Source organism: Protomyctophum bolini, assembly GCF_963924005.1.
Source record: "Protomyctophum bolini genome assembly, chromosome: 11".
In the NCBI taxonomy this organism is placed as follows: domain Eukaryota; kingdom Metazoa; phylum Chordata; class Actinopteri; order Myctophiformes; family Myctophidae; genus Protomyctophum; species Protomyctophum bolini.
The window spans coordinates 9,035,770-9,052,966 of NC_137872.1; the positions used below are offsets into that span (position 1 = coordinate 9,035,770).

Genomic DNA, 17,197 nt, shown 5'->3' on the forward strand with positions numbered 1-17,197 from the left:
GATAGATAGACCTTATTAACCCATTTAGACCCGAAACCGATTCTAAAAATGCCTTCTAAATCCTGAGGTTTTCTGAAAAACTGTTACGGTTTGAACTTTGAATGAATACAAATTATTCATTCAAACATAACAAAATGATGTTGCTATATTCTGTATATGGCAACAACTTAACTACACCAAAACGGGTTCCTGTCCTAAATGGGTTGATTGTGCAGGGGAAATTCAGTCGCCAGAGCCAGGTGATCAGGAGTTAGCAATAATTATTGCTACACTTAGCAATAATTATTGCTAAGTGTGAACCACTATAAATGATACAAGGTCTTGACTTTCATCAGCTGTGCATTTTACATTTCAGTACATGGTAAGAAATATGTTTCCCCCCCCCATTAGTCTCTGTACTATGAGTTTCTCTTAACCCATTTTGGGCCGGGAACCCCTTTTGGTGTTTTAAACATTGTTATAATTTAGCTATTGAAAAATCGTGAAATTATTTATTTCAGAAAACTTGGGGATTTAGAAGATTTCTTTTTAATGTCGAGGTCAGGCCAAAATGGTTTAACAGAACAGCATCTCCCCTGGAGAGTGTTAGTATGGCCAACTCTGTCCATCTCAGCGGGGACTCCAATTATCCTGCAGGAGAACGCCACCGTAGCCTACAGCCTCACGTCTAATCTGATAATGGGATTACAGCTTCGTTACCTGGCTATGAAGACACACGCATATGGAACGAGAGAGAGAGAGAGAGAGAGAGAGAGAGAGGGAGAGAGGGAGAGAGATAGAGTTAAAACGGGAGGCAGAGAGCAAGGCCAACACTGAAAGAAATCAAGTAGAGAGACACTTCTGTGAGTCGCACATACGTGCACGCTCAATCTCCAATCCAACCCACCATGGGTCAAACTGACTGTTGTGTTCTGTCTGTGCACGCACCATACAATCAAGTGGTATGTGTGTGTGCATGGTACAAAGAGACACACACAAGCCTCAAACACGCACAAACAAGCAGCCTATATTCCTGCTCTGACAATTCTCCCATTCTGAAGACTCATTTATCACACTTTTGCCATCCTCACATTACATCACCATCTCTCTCCCGGGCAGCCGGCCTCCCCTCCTCTCTCTCTCTCTCTCCATTCCCCAACCCTGTTCATTCCACTGTTCTCACATCCCCCCCCTCTCTCTCTCCTCCCCCCCCCAGTCCTCCCGTCTGCCCCATCTCCCATTCAGTCCCAACACACCCCCCCCTTCTCTCCACTACTGTACCGTCCTGGCTCTCATTAGGTCATTGACACTGACCAGTTCACACCATGCTCCTTTCTATCTTAGTGATTACCAGACATTAACCTCTCTTCCCTCTCGCACACCGTGTCTGATTTAGAGACCCGCCGTCCGTCACATTCACATGAGACAGATGAGATCCCATCATCCTCTTTTTGACTGACAATTCATACAGAATAGATGCTTATGTTATTTATTAATAGGCGGTAGTGGTTTAGAATGAATGCTAGTAAGGGTACTTAGAAGAATAGATAATTGGCATGTAGCTTACTCGCTGACCCATGCCGTAAGCATTTAAACCCCATGTTAGTTTAGACCCATGTTAGTTTCCATAAACTGTACACTCGTTATCCGAATTACTTAACAAATACTGGTTTTCTTAGCACTTGAATTCCTTGACTATACTTGCCCTGTTGGTTGACAAATGTTCATGGCGCATAATGACCTCACATTATGTTAGGTCGCTCTTGATAAGAGCATGTGTTAAAGTGCAACCTCTCTGAGACAGTGTCCAACAGCTACAACGTTTCTCACCCATTGGGTAGAAAGTCATACTCCTCTAGTAGCTAGCGAGGTGTTTTGACAAGCCAGTGGAAAGTTTTTAATCAAAAAGGAAATGGGTTTATTTAATTTACCGGGTCCTGATTTCATGGGGAACTTCAACACTCACCCAATGTGATATCTATTGAGAAGAACCACTGCGTTAATAAGAGCTACACGTACTGTATATTAGTATATATTTTGTTCCATAGCTTTGGCTTTTAACCCATTTTGGGCGGGATCCCCTTTTGGTGTTGCTTTAGCTATTGAAAAATAGCAGATCTACAAGCTCTGGTCTGCTATTTTAGAAAAATCGAAGAACGACTGACATAGACACTTTTTCAGAAAACTGTCAGGATGTAGAATCTGATCTCAGGTAAAAATGGGTTAAACGAAACTAAAGAGAGCCGAGTTGATATTTCAAAATGTTAAATTATTTAAAAAGTAATGTGGGGCACCCGCTGGTCTAGCGGTCCAGGCACACACAGGGTCTGGCCTGACGGCGCGTTGCATGTTCGAGTCCCGTTCATGGCGACCTTTGCTGCATGTCTCTCCCCACCCCTTTCCTGTCTTTATCAATTATCAATAAAGGCAGAAAAGCTTAAATCAAAATGTTAAAAAAAGAAAAGATAAAGTAATGTGGAAGGACACCTGTTAACTAATTGTTTCAACAGGATGTATGCTATTGCTATTCCCAAACACTTTTCCACCCCCGATCACTGTGATTGGCTGAGATGCATGGAGGGAGCGCTTGTTTTGGTTCACGTGGTGATAACCAATTCCACGGTTTGCCAACTAGGACAATGCACTCATCAACGCACAAGGCATGGCTTTTTCTTAATACATCTCAAGTGATTTTAAGTCATGCATAAATTGTAAAACCCTTTAACGTTGCAAAATGAGAACTCTCTACAAAAAAAAAAACATAATTTAGGGGGCAATACATACAACGCGAATAGACAGAATTGAGGGAAGTGGAAATCCAGGACTAAAGACCCATCAAGTCTACCACATAAGACATCAGCATAGAACCAGATGTGACTATTTTGGTAACATTCTAGAGCCCTACTTTTTTATTAACGCATGGTTCAAATGAAGAGGTTTACCGTGTTAACTGTCCTTGCCATTCAGAGCCTTGCTTCAGTTTCAAAGTGATGCATAAATGCAATAAGCCGAGGCACGGATATGCTTTAGTGACACAACATGAAAAAAAATTGAAAAAAGTTTGATATGCTGGGAAGGGATAGCGCTGCAGAAGAGCAAAACAATTTTAACCCATTCTGAACGGGAACCCATTTTGGTGTTGATGTTATGCTTTAGGTATTGAAAAATAACAGATCTACAAGCTCATAGCGCGCCACCGAGTGGCGCGCTACGAGCTTGTAGGTCTGCTATTTTTGAAAGATCGAACAACTGACATTTTTAGAATCTGATCTCAGGTCAGAATGGGTTCATCAGACCAGTGTGTGTCCAGTGGAAACCTCGTATGAATCTGATCTCAGGTCAGAATGGGTTAAGGTACTGTATTATGTCAAGGCACATAATATATGTACGGTGCAGAAAAGGCAGAGAATTTAAGATTCATAGATTGCAGTGACACGTGCGGTGTACTGGAAACCCAGGATATTATGATTATCTGGTCACTATTTCATTGAGCTTGCAGAGGGCGCCTAGCCACAAGTTACAAACATAGAATTATGGAACCACAGAAAGCTGAGATCATATATAACCGGGCCACGCTAAACTTTGGGAATAAGGGAAAATGTGAATAGAAAACGTAGTTGAACAACATTTGAAGCAGATTTACACTTTTATGGCCCCCAATTACAGCTTTAACGCTTTAATTCAGCCGACATGCTTAACTGGAGCGACTCGAGTTGGAAAAGAACAAGCTTTATTTCCCACAGGATAGCTCCGATTACATTTTCAACTCCTAAATATGACTCGATCGGTCGTCAAATTCACCAATACGCAAAACCGATCGTATATATAAAATAGTGTGCCATTTTAAATAAGGAATCGCTCTGCATTCTGTGAGGCACTCTAGCGCCTGCTTACATTCCAAGCATTCCAACATGGAACCGGTGTGGAACTCAACGTAAACAACAGCCTAGGAGTAGCCCTGATTCAGAGCGTTAGTGACGTGCTAATGCTCCGCACGGGAGCAGCGTGGTCCTACCGGGTCTTAGTCTGGACCCATACTGATCCGATACTTATTTAAGTATCTTATTTACGCGTAGCGTAGCGGGCGTTCCGCTCTGTGTTGCACACAAAACATTTTCTCAGACTTCATACCGTCCGTCCCCGCAGATAATGTTTATAAACATGCTCCACACAACAGCGTCTGAAACTATGACCGCGGGTAGTTTTCCAAGCAACTGGGTGGGTCTATGAAAACATCGTGCTTTCTGAAACTATGCCAGGTTAGACAGATATTGTAGTAGCAAACAAAGCTTAAATATTTTCCTTTAAAATCGACCGATCGGTGCCAAAAACCCATATTGGAGCACCCCTAATTTTGACCCAAACTATTGATATTCAGTACTACGCATCAATATCGAAATCACAGGGCAATATAGGCCTTCACTGTGCTGTGCCTATCATTTACTGACACCGCCAGACAATGACTCAGTTGCAGTATACTAGACTGTTTTGACAAGACAGATTGAGAAACTGTCACTTAAAATTAGACATGCGCTCTGACTAAAGGTTGTATATGTACGATGTATTATGGTGACCACACAATGCATATTAAATCGGCAGTCTTAGTGACATCCAGGACAAAAAGGTGGGAATTGTAGAAAATCTAAAACGTAAAAACGTTTATCATAAGCATCTTGCGTTGTTCGGTGTGTCACGATCAAGGACAGCCGTCCACAAGCCGAGCCACTCAATGGTAAATTAACCCATTTTGGGCGGGATCCCCTTTTGGTGTTAGCATTATGTTATGCTTTAGCTATTGGAAAATAGCAGATTTACAAGCTCATAGCGCGCCACCAGGCGCACTACAAGCTTGTAGGTCTGCTATTTTTTTTTAATCGAAGAACGACTGACATAGAAACATAGCTTTTTCAGAAAACTGTCAGGATGTAGAAGACATTTTTAGAATCTGATCTCAGGTCAAAATGAGTTAAGATTGAGTTGTGAACTTGATGGTGTCTGCCTGTCATTTTGGCCCATGCTCATAAGCAGCATGGGTGGTGCTCAACGTGAGACCATTACGTAACCGCTATCAAAATGTAGAAGAATAAAGGGAAGGGGATTATTGGTGTTCACAGAAGCCGCTACCTTTAGCAGGAACATTACAGGGTCAATGTTACATGTGTTAGAGCACGCAACAAAGATCCATCTCCATCTGCCAGCTAGTCCATCATGTGAATGGTTTCATCATGCATGGCTGGCCACTTTTAGCTCCCTTTTGGAGACTTGCCAACCTGTGTCGTCCTCTTCTGCCAAGTCAATATAATGACATTCATTAAAATTGTTCATTAAAATATATTCACAATGTATGGATATTAATGTATATAGCCCAACTGTAACACACTTTAAATTGACCTTCTACCCAAAAGGAAAGTGTACGTATACCTAATCTACAAAGCCTTGTTTTCCTCATCTCTGTCCCCCCACACCGATTTCGCCATCCTTTCATGCCCCAGTGCTCCCATCACCCCCAATGTCACTCTCAACCATTCCAATGAGAGCCCAGACCAGACCACGGTCCCCCAACGATCACACACACACACACACACACACACACACACTCCTGTCTCGCTCCCAGTCGCCGTCACCTCCAGCCCACCCCCACTCCAAACCAACAACAACCTCCCACATCCTACTCCAGCTCCTTACTGCCCCCTTCCACCACCCCACCCACCAGTTCCCTGCCCACCCTTCCCCCCACCCCAAGGACTGTTCCTTTTCGACCATCAAGTGCTTCAGCAGATGGCTCTATGTTCAACAACACAGGCTGGTGGGGGCCCTCCTGGAGTGTCTCTCACACACACCGCAGCTGCTTATGCACAGAACTACAATTGCCTCTCCTCCTTTCGAATACAGCTGACTGGGGAGGGGAGGGGTGGCAGAAAGTCAACTACAGCAGAGAAGGAAGGCGAGGAAGACTGAATATCAGAGAGACTCACAGCATGAAGGTCATGTTTAATGTCAATGTTGCCGACAAACAAGACACTTGTATTTGTAAAACCCTGCCCACTGTAGGTTTGTTCAACAACTCAAAGGGCCAATACCATATTTATCAAACGGCAAGATTGCTAAACAAATGCAACCTGCTGCATAATTTCCTTTAATTTCCTCCCATGCAGGCCCACAACAGCACCATCAGCTTACCAATTCAAAGAGGCTTTAACGGTATGAGAAAACATACATTTACATTGCTAAGACAAAAAGTGGAACAAAGCGGGTGTATACTGTAAATGTACAATTAAAATGGAATAAAGTAGTGTATAAACGGAGCTGTTTTTAAAGAAAACTATCTAGCTAACTTCATAAGGTTATGGTCTCTTTTTCTGGTTATGGGTGGTTCCTGTCTCGTGATATTCTGTAGGCGTTTTATTGCACAGTAGAGCAATGGTTAACTATCTACTTCAGGGCTAGCTAGCTACACTTACTCAAAAGGTAACCGTTGCCATGATTACATTTCGTATCAAAAGTGATTGTAGTTTGTGTGGGTGGCAAGTGGCAATAGGAATACATTAGACATTTTACTATTCACCATTCACAAGACTGTATGGTATGAGTTGTGTTTCCATTTGTCTTTCTACGTCTTTTTAATTTTTGTCCATTTGATGGCTCTCAAGTTTTTTCAGAGCACAGCACACAAACTAACAATCAGCAGCAGAGTAATCACATACCAAAACACAAGTGTTGCACCCGAATGCATAAGGAAGAATATATAGGCTACTATATCACTGCCAAGTGCCAATGAAGGCTTACCAGGCTCAACTGTCGAGATAATGGAAGCAGTGGTCTGAGAACCACATTTAGTTCCAATGCTATATCACTACTAGTGGGGAGAGTATAAGAATCTAACCACATGAACCATAGTGTCCCTATTGTGTGGGCATATCATGAACAAAAACAGGTCTACACGCTCACACGCAGGCCCACAACAAGCTTACCAATTCAATGGAGCTTTATTGGTATGAGAAAACATGCCTTTACTTTACATTGCTAATAAAGCAAAACAGTTGAAACAAAACATGTATGGATGTACAATGAAATGGGAATAAAGAAATAATTGTACAAAACATAATTGTACATTCTGTTAGAAATGTACAAAAAGTTAGCTTGCGATTCATTTTCAAGCAGTATTTGTGCTTTTGCAATGTTTCACCCAACAACACCCGGCTTGACTGATCTCCCCCAACGTTAAGCTGTAGTAGTCTGACTCTGGACAAGTCAGTTTGGTGTGTAAGGGGCTTTAAAGGTGAGGTTACACACTATAAATATCACAGGTGTGCTTTCTCATCTGTGGCAATTCCTGTTGTTGGCTTAAGCCCTGTCTTTATCCAACTCGCATAACATAAGATACGATTCTTTTTGTCTGAGACACGAAAGGATACTAACTTTTTGTCCACCAGGCAGCCAGTGTGTGGTTACCCAACATTGACCATTACCACCTGTTTCACAGTGTGGTCACACTGGTCAGCAAGCTGAAGTTCTCAATTACAATAAAGCCACAGAATGGTCTGGTTTTTGGTTACCAACTGAAGTGGCAGGTATAGCAGACCAGCTAAACGACAGTAGTTTATTCGTCTGTTCTTAAGTGTAGATAGATTGTAATGACATTTGCAGATCTAACATTGTAAGACCAAGATGCCTTGGACTTATGCGTGTGTATTCCCCAAGTACTATTTTCACTCTGCAACCAATCCTATCCAAATATCCTAAATATTACTTTCCTGAAATAACCTCAGTCTAAGAATAGTCGTTTAGTTCTGACAGTTGATAACAGACACAACAAAGACTTTTTTCATGTGTGCTGTTGACTTCTTCCTTTATCTAACTACTCATTGAGACAAGCGTAAGCTTAGCAGAGAAGAGGAAACTAGATATAAAAGCCGTTTACCAAGGCGTTTCAGTGTGATGATCAGTTAGCAATGTGAAACAAAGCATAGCAGTTTCATGTATTAGCTATGGATTCCCTGGTGTCATTACAATTCATGTCGTGTGCTTGCCAAGTTAAGTCCAAATCTGAATGCTCCTACATTGTTGCTCGCTGCCATGTCTGAAGATTACCTGTCCAACACAGGAGATACACATACCTAAAAGAGCTCTTGCTTGGGATTCTAGTGTGCCATATTCAAATAATGTGGAAGATCTCTCACTCCCTATGTTTCCCCAAAAAAGCTCAGATTAAGAATTTAAAATTAATATCATACGGATGCCAATGCCACTAATAGCAGTAATGACCCCTATTGGACACCAGTTCACACACACAGGGTAATGTGTCCATTAAGAACAAAAGCCACAGGGTAGTGTCGCATGGCTAATTTGCATGGTTCATGTCATTTGCATCCACATGTTCCCACAGTGGTGGTGCTGCTGGAAGCTATTTGGGGGAAGCCACCACTCGATTACTGAACGACAGCCGGGTGGGCCAGAAAAACGAATGTCGTCCGACAGCAAACACTTAGCAGTCCTAAAAAAAACCCAATCTAAATTACATTCAGTCTGAACGCTGTCAGTCACTTCTACAGCACAGCTTAGCAAATACTAGGAACTTCTAGTATGTTTGGAGTGTAATTATTCAGGCTGTTAATTATAGAACAATACTCCACTGAATCAGTTTGTTATTGACACGCTCAGGTGGGTTGCAAGATGTCCTGACATGAAGAGCAACTTTAACAGAAGGATTCTGTGACCCGAGTAAAGTAAAATATGGTCCCAGACCAGTACTAAAACCACGTACACATTTTTTATACCCCGAGATTAGGCTACTTCCCAATGCCATCATCTGTCATTAGTTATCCAAGGCACATACATAATACATGGCCTCAATGTCTTATACTGTGTCCTTCTGAGCCAATAGGTCATGGTCTCCTTTTCTGGTTATGGGTGGTTCCTGTCTTGTGATATTCTGCAGGTGATATTCTGCTTTATTGCACGGAAGAGCAATGGTCAACCATCTACTTCACGATGACCGTTGCCATCATTACATATTTCACTTTTATTCACTGTTCTCAGGAACTTTTGGTACAGTAAGGTGAGTTTAGCAATTATATTCTGTCCATTTCTATGTTTTGTAACCATTTGATGAAGGCTGACCAGGGTCAACTCGAGATAACATGGAAACAGTGGTTTCAGAACTTCACTGCCTTCAATGATGCCAGAGCGGTTTTGTAAACGCAATTGAAAGAAAATACGAAAAACTGAATCTATGCCAAATGTAATTTAACTAGACGTGGTAATCAAAACCTCAAGGATGCTATTGCTTTAATAAGACACCTGAAATGACCTTGCATGATCACAAAAACAAACCCAAGTCTAGGGAAACAGTGGTGAACAGGCAAATAAAAAGTAGATACATTACACTTTAGATTATTATAATTTATTGCAATAAAGAAAATATAAATATTGACACCTTAATTACTACATATTATTATATGTAGAATACAACAACATTAACATTAACGTTATTATTGTTATGACCAAGTAGTTAAAGAGAGGGTCAGGCTTCTGAGCATTCAATGACTTTATATTCACTCAAGAAAGAAACCTGAGTCTTTATTACAGAAGGAAAATGTTTTTTTATTAATGCTCAGGGGAATACACTTTTAAGTGTCTTGAATGGAAAGTGAAATGGCTTCAACATAAAATATGCAATAAATTCTAGTCATTTAACTTTATTAGGGCTCAGAATTACGTTGTGTCTAGGATAAATAAATATTAAACATAGATTTTATTAAAATGTGTCCATTTCTAGTTTTAGCATTACAAAAAAACCAACAAACTAGAAAAAGTACTCCTCGGAGGACAGGTCTCCACCAGGTCAGGAACGTTTGTGATGTTTGGACAAATATGTATGTATGTACATGGCAAAAATATGCAGTTTCACCACAATCAGACTCTGCGCTCATGATTTGCGGCATTTTGTTCTAAACGGGCCAGTCGTGCAAACTTTAGATGACAATCGTAGCAAATCAGGATGGAATATTAATATGATTAATAATATCTATTCAAACAAATCTGTTTGATCACACGAATAGAGATCATGTGTACCGATTTGTCGCGAAACTTTGATAAAATCTGGAGGAGTACCGGTAATATAAATTTAAAAAAAATCGGAGCAGAGGTTCGGAATTGGCATCCAGGAGTGTGTGTGCATTCGCTGTACACGGACGGACAGACGGACACGTACAAAGAAAATACCCTCCTCCTCCCAAGAAAAACCTCAGCTGCATTACCACTGTGGGTCAGGGAAACAAGTACATAAACAAATCAATATGTTGTTGTTTTTTGTTGCCATACATTTAAAAGTGCAACTTCAAACTAGGAATGTAACGGGGGACCTTGAACTTGTTTGGCTGGCAGGGGGTGCACAGTGGGGGGGGGGGGTGCACGGGACTATTGTGTGTCCGCATCTAGATCAACCGCATGGCCACAATGAGCTACACAAACACCTCTCTGAACACAACAGTGGGTCACTGGCTTCTCGTTTAGCGTTTTAAAACAGCAAAGCTTACTCAGCACATGGGGGTCTGCACCGACCCGGGCCCTCCAATTCAATTCAAACGGAACTGCATGTGCTTACACAAGCAGCAGCTGCCCCTCCTGTGTCCCCCTAACACACACACACACACAGACACACCTTTGGTGGCCTGTAGTACAGCCTATACACGGCACTTCCACTAGCTCATTTAGACCCGAGTTAAAAACATTCACTTTGAAAGAATATATATTCAAAGATTTGCGTCACATTTTTACGATTTTCCAAAAATAGCAGACCTACAAGCTCGTAGCGCGCCACTTGGTGGCGCGCTATGAGCTTGTAGATCTGCAATTTTTCAATAGCTAAATTATAACATAATGTTTAAAACACGAAAAGGGGTTCCCGGAACTTGCCGCCCAAAATGGGCTAGCCAGAGAGAAAAGACCAGAAGGGCCCTCATTCCTGTGTGCGCACACCCACAGACTCCTGACTAGGCTTATCACAAAACACATTCACGGTCATGCAGTGCATTCCAAAAGGTGTGCTGGAGGTACACTCACCTGTTTTGACTCTTCAGGTTCTTTGGTGGCAACAGCTTCCAATTCCGATTCTCTTAAAATAAAACGATAGAGAAAGGACAGAAGATTATCTTGTGAAAAGTTTAATCTGTCATCAGGACACTCATAAAAAAAGATGACAGGACTGAGCAATGCATTATAGCAATGTTCTAGTTATCGTCTTGAATTTTTATATTGTAATACTATGTGTTGTCATTTCCTGGTTTTAACCCATTTAGACCTGGGAACGATTCTACAAATGTCTGAAAGAATATATTCAAACATTTGGGCCACATTTTCAGGACTTTTCAAAAATAGCAGACCTACAAGCTCGTAGCGCGCCACTCAGTGGCGCGCTATGAGCTTGTAGATCTGCTATTTTTCAATAGCTAAATTATAACATAATAATACCCGACTACTGCTCTAGGCGCTCTTTTACCTGGCTTTATCTACATATTTACTGACTATCAAACTCAATGTGTAAATATTTTGTGAAAGAGACAGTCATCCGGACAATTTGGCCACAAATTACAATATTGACAGAGGTATTCGAATATCACCCTGCCCAAGTTTGTACTGCATTTGAGCAATGTGCATGCATTAGCTTTCATTTCACCTTTTGTCATTGTTGCTATAGTATAAAGATCAGCCTATATGGCTCTCATGGTCATTTCCTGTTCATGGTATTTTATAAAAAGAGGTACGGTCATCTACATCATTTTCTCCATCCAGACATTCCAACTGCTTCAAGTTCGATGGAATGCATTGCAGTCAATGAGGGCCAGGTGGACCAACTTATGACCAACCATTTTTGAAAGACAGAGACCTGTAAAATATCTAGTCCAGGAAAATAAGACATATCACACTTTTTTCTGACATGTTGCTTTTCGATTACTGTATAATTTTATAGAGGTACGCCCCCGCCCCCCCCCCCCCTTGAATTTCTGAATGTGCCAAAGTATCACAACTTCACAAGACTGTTTATGTCATGACAAGTTGACAACCAAATCTGTCAATACTACAGAGCTATAAACTATACATGGCGCCGTTCAGAAATAGTGTTTGTTCACAAGCAGGTCCAGCCGGCTTTCATTGACTCCCAAGTATTTCACTGAAATTCCGGATTCAGTTTGCCGCCCATGCGTCAATGGCCAAACTGGACTTTTTTTTTTTTTACATAGTGCCATTTAATTGGCTCTGCAGCCAATTTGAACCCAGAAACACTTTAGAAGGTTTCATGTGTGTGTCTCCGGAAACTAAAGAGGAATGCTACCTTCTGGAAACCCAGGACTACAATTATGCACAAAGCCTACTCCAAAATGTAAACCAGACAAAAGAAAACACTCCATCATTCTCCATTTCTCCAGTTTATTGTGAAGAGTCTAGGAAATTACCACAAGCCACCAGCAGCCACATACTACTAAACACTGACTGGTCAGTTTGTCCACTCTACCTGTCATTTTGTCGAGATTATGACCCAATATTCTGAGGTTGTTCTGGTTGAACACATAACTGGTTGTAAACACACTGACAGGTGGACAAAACAAAATGGCCTTAACTTGATTATACAGTTACCAGTAGTCTACATCTGACACAGACAGTGTTCAAGTACACACATACTGTACATTTTAACATTTTGTGCACAAGTGCACCAAAAATCACAAGTGTCACTACTAAGCAGGACTTGAATTGCTAATCCCACCAAATGCTTATGGATGAGCAAAACCTAAAATGTACACAAATGTCATGTAGCCTATCCAAGTATCCAACTGTGCGTGAGGCATAGACAGACACCTGCTCTTTGCCTAGTTAGTCTGGTAATGTCTTATGGTAAGTTTAACCGCATAGCAAGCAAACAGACTCCAAGCCCCCGAGCTGGGGGACTGCAAGGTGAGCACCGTGAAAGGCTGGGGCTACTGCTCGGGTCCTGATCGGCCATTATCTCAGCTGTTGCCTGGCTTGCAGCTTAGCCAACATGGCTTCTCTGTACTAGTCTGGTATTTTTCCAACACAGGCAAGAGCAGCAAACCTGCTACAACGGAACAACCATTGTCATTCAACTATACAAGACTGAATATTTGCACGACTTTAGGCAAAGACTGTACAAATGCAAACAAAGCTGCAATAAATAGAACTGTGCAGACAGTGCAGGTCTAATAATGTCAAAGTAGAAGAGCTATTAGAATGGCTGTTACTACCGACAGAGGGTGTTGAAACACCAGTCAAAAGATCAGCGGGATGGTTACATTAGCTCGGAATGTAAAACATGTCGACGACTACTGTAGCATCCCATTGTATTCCTACTTGCAGTCATTTGTGGTTCGCCTAAAAGTCAAAGCAAGTCTTAAATCCGTAACCAGTTTTTTAAAAAGCGACTAACATCCAGTGCACTTCCAACAACCTGCGCAAGCAGCTATGTTAGCTGCTAATGTTAGCCCACAGCGTCCGAAACGACATTGCTTTCTTCTACCATCCAGACTCGAGTGTTGTTTGGTTTGAGAAACACACAAACCAGTGGAAACCACCCAATACAAATAATATATATATTAAATATATATATATTAAATACCAGTCATTCCGACAAAACCAAACGGGATAAAACAACGCAGTTCGCGAGCTAATGTTAGCATTACGATTCCGAACCAGAACGAGCACACTAGAGCACAAATAGTCCCAAGTTCGATGTTTACATTAATACAGTCAGCCTTCGGGCTGAATGTGTACCTTAATGAAGTCTAGTCTGTGGTGTTTTTATTTCACACATTCATATAAAAACTGCAATGCAACCTGGCCGCCTTTCTTGCCTTCTGCAGGGCTCACATTATGAGCCTTTCGCTCAACAAAAATGAAAAATTAAGATTTTTCAAAGGGGAAAAGAGTGTAGACAGTAGAAAATTGTTCAGTTGAAATACCGGTATATAAACATTTGCGGCGCAAACGACTCGCGCGAAGATATTGTAAACATTTACATTTAAAAAAAAATCATACCGATAATAGCAGATCTACAAGCTCGCAGCGCGCCGCAACGCAACGCGTGGTGAGCTTGCAGATCTGCTATTTTCGGCGCGCGACACCGCCGCACGACGAGCCGACGCAGGGCTCTCCACACATTCACCGTAACAACAGTCAGCGGGTAAAACTGAACTACGCCAGTCAGTCAGTGTGCTGCTGCTGCTGCTCAAAACACCGGCTTAAAAAAAACAACACAAACACTCACATGTAAACAAAAACACACGCCAGGCGGCCTTACCTCATAAAGTATAAAGTGCAACAGAGCGGAAAGGAAAGCCGGCTGTAAGGCTAAATAAAATTCAACGCGTTTTGCAGCATCTACGAGGGGAGGCATTCGTCCTGCATGATCGCCATTTTCTCTTGACTCGCTGTAATAACCTTCTCTGCTTGCTTTCCCCTCCTCCCTCTCTCTAGCTCGCTCTCTCGCTCTGACGCACGCACCCTCTCCCCCCCCCCCCCTCTCTCTCTCTCTCTCTCTCTCTCTATTTCATTTCAATTCAAAAGGAGCTTTATTTATTGCCATGAGAATAAATACGTTTACAATGCCAAGGTAAAATGGAACAATAATCAAAACAACAATGTATATATATGTACAAATAAATATTTAATAAAATAAAGGTGTCTCTCGAGTCGACTCTCTCTCTCTCTCTCTCTCTCTCTCTCTCTGGCATTCACTTGTCTCTCTAGTCTCAGACTCAGAGTCAGGAGTGGAGTGGGGGTAGTAGGCTAGTAGCGACGGCAGAGCAACTCAGGAGAGGAAACCTCACCACTTCCTCTTGACAGAAACAGTAGAGCAAAAAGCCTGGGTGGTGATGTGATGATGGGTAACTCAGTTGCTTGTTGATTGTGGAAATACTAGTGTAAAGTGATTGTTTCTGTTTCAATATCCTGACTCCAATGTATAACAACAAAATAACAGTATTCTAAATAAACAGGATGGTATGGCGGTAGAGTGTGCCTCATAGGCTGTATACTGTATATAGTGTATGTTGGTCATGGTCACACTCCACATTTCTAAGGGGACCTCTCTCAAAATATGTTAAAAAAACACAAACATTTATAGCTTACCCCTGTCTGTCTGTCTGTCTGTCTGCAGTCTGTCTGTCTGTGCGTGCATGCGTGTGCGTGTGGGTGTGTGTGTGCGCGTGTGTGTGTGTGTGTGTGTGTACAGTGTGTGTGACAGAGAAAGAGGGAGAGACATAAAGAGCAGAGAAACAACAGTATGGAATCTGCCAACGTTTCACCAACAAGACAAAGCCTGTTGCTGCCATGACCGGGAAGTGTGTGTGTGTGTGTGTGTGTGTGTGTGTGTGTGTGTGTGTGTGTGTGTGTGTGTGTGCGCGCGTGCTGTGCGTGCGTGCGCGAGTGTGTGTTGTGTGTGTGTGTGTGTGTGTGCGTGCACAGCCAGTGCGTGTGTGCGTGAGTGAGTCCACCGGTACCTTCACAATGCAGTGACCATTGACCCACCAACTGCAACGAAAACAACTCCCAACCTTGCTCACATTGTGCCTTTATTGTTTACTATCTTATCAGTGTCTGCCCAATGCACACAAGTGTGTGTGGTTGCATGTGTGTGTGTGTGTGTGTGTGTGTGTGTGTGTGTGTGTGTGTGTGTGTGTGTGTGTGTGTGTGTGTGTGTGTGTGTGTGTGTGTGTGTGTGTGTGTGGTTGCATGTGTGTGTGTGTGTGTGTGTGTGTGTGTGTGTGTGTGTGTGTGTGTGTGTGTGTGTGCGTGCGTGCGGAGATGTGGAGAAAAAGGTAGGTCGTATGCTGCCAAGTAATGATTTTATTTGACCAGGTAACAATGACTGTGAGATTAGATAACACATGGACTGGTGGATACCCTCTCAGTATACCGGTACTTCAGTGGACTATACTGCCAAGTTACTGCTTGCTTGGGCAAAGGACCAGCTCTGGATTTCTCAATCCAATCATTTAACAGGATCAACCATATGTGTCAAGTGTGTGTCAATGGATAAAAAACGACATTAACATGTCTGCCAATGGATAAAACGTGGGATGAAACTGGACAATGTAATTAGTAGTTAATAACCACGTTAAACCTATAGCTTCTATATTCTATTCTGCATGGGTCGGTCAAAATAGGTGAAAAGAGCAACTTTGCTACAAGGTTGCTGCTTGTGAGTTTGTACATCAGCTATTTTCACTATTTGGCATATAACAAAGTATATACTAAGGTTTAAGTGGCTAATAACAGTTTTGTATGTAAACTTATGTAACTTATGTAACTTATGTAACTTATGAAGATGGCATCCTCTCTAGACATTATACTGTGACTGCAGACGACGAGTGGGAGCTGAGCTGGAAGCTACAGCAGCACTTGAAACCACAACCATACCAACTGGCATTAGTTAACACAGCCACTAGCGGGCACTCTCTGGGCTTATACTGTGAACCATTTGTATGCCAGCACCATGTGACCACAAAAGTCGATTTTGGCACCCTCTTATCCATTCCACCACATGGAAACAACCACATCAGCAACAAGAGGCGAAATGGGGAGTATTTTAAGTTTCATGTCAGTTTGTAGTACGACAGAGTTATATAATGACCCAGTTGCACAATCTATTTCTAATTCATGTTAAAATATTGGAAGACACCGGATATGTCTTTTGAACCGAATACAACTTGACTTGTTAGTTACAAGCTGTCTGTTTTATTATGTGTTTATTTATTTTCTTCCTAAAAGATGATGAATGTATTTCGGTAAGCTATTTATGTCCGTTTACCTGCCAAGCTACATACTGTAGTAAAATGTTTACACACTCGCAGTTAAATTAACACTGCAGATTTTACTGTGCACGGTGGAAATGAGTCACACTACTGCATTTGATCATGTATGTCAGATACATTCATTGAATCAAACAGTCAGGCGACCACATGAGACGCAGTTTCAAATCCTGGCAGCGGTGCTTGCTTGGCCTGGTGCTCAAACCAACCCAACTGGCAGAGTTTGCGGGTGGGAAGCTGCCAGGGGATTGTGTCCTTGTTGCTGCTCAAGTGACTCCATCTCTCTATCTCTCTCTCTCTCTTAGAGGCCCCTTGTTCGATGGGGAGGGGAACTGGGAGAGATAGTGTGAAGCTCTGCATGCGTGAAACGCCTCACTGTCAGGTGAAAAGGAGCA

The 17,197-nt window shown here is 42.1% G+C and overlaps 1 protein-coding gene across 6 annotated transcripts in view; it reads right to left on the bottom strand.

Moving 5' to 3' along the window:
- LOC308324517 (trinucleotide repeat-containing gene 6A protein-like) overlaps positions 1-14,431 on the bottom strand; it is a 57,431-nt gene extending 43,000 nt beyond the window's left edge. For 3 of the 6 annotated variants that reach the window (XM_080776567.1, XM_080776568.1, XM_080776566.1), the window contains exons 1-2: positions 14,291-14,431; positions 11,044-11,095 (exon numbers count right to left, since the gene is read on the bottom strand). In XM_080776567.1, the coding sequence (XP_080632693.1) occupies positions 11,044-11,095; positions 14,291-14,295 (57 nt within the window). In that variant the 5' untranslated portion in view covers positions 14,296-14,431. The remainder of the gene's footprint in view (positions 1-11,043; positions 11,096-14,290) is intronic. The other 3 variants (XM_080776571.1, XM_080776569.1, XM_080776570.1) reach the window with 2 other exon arrangements.
- Between the last annotated feature and the right edge of the window lie 2,766 nt (positions 14,432-17,197).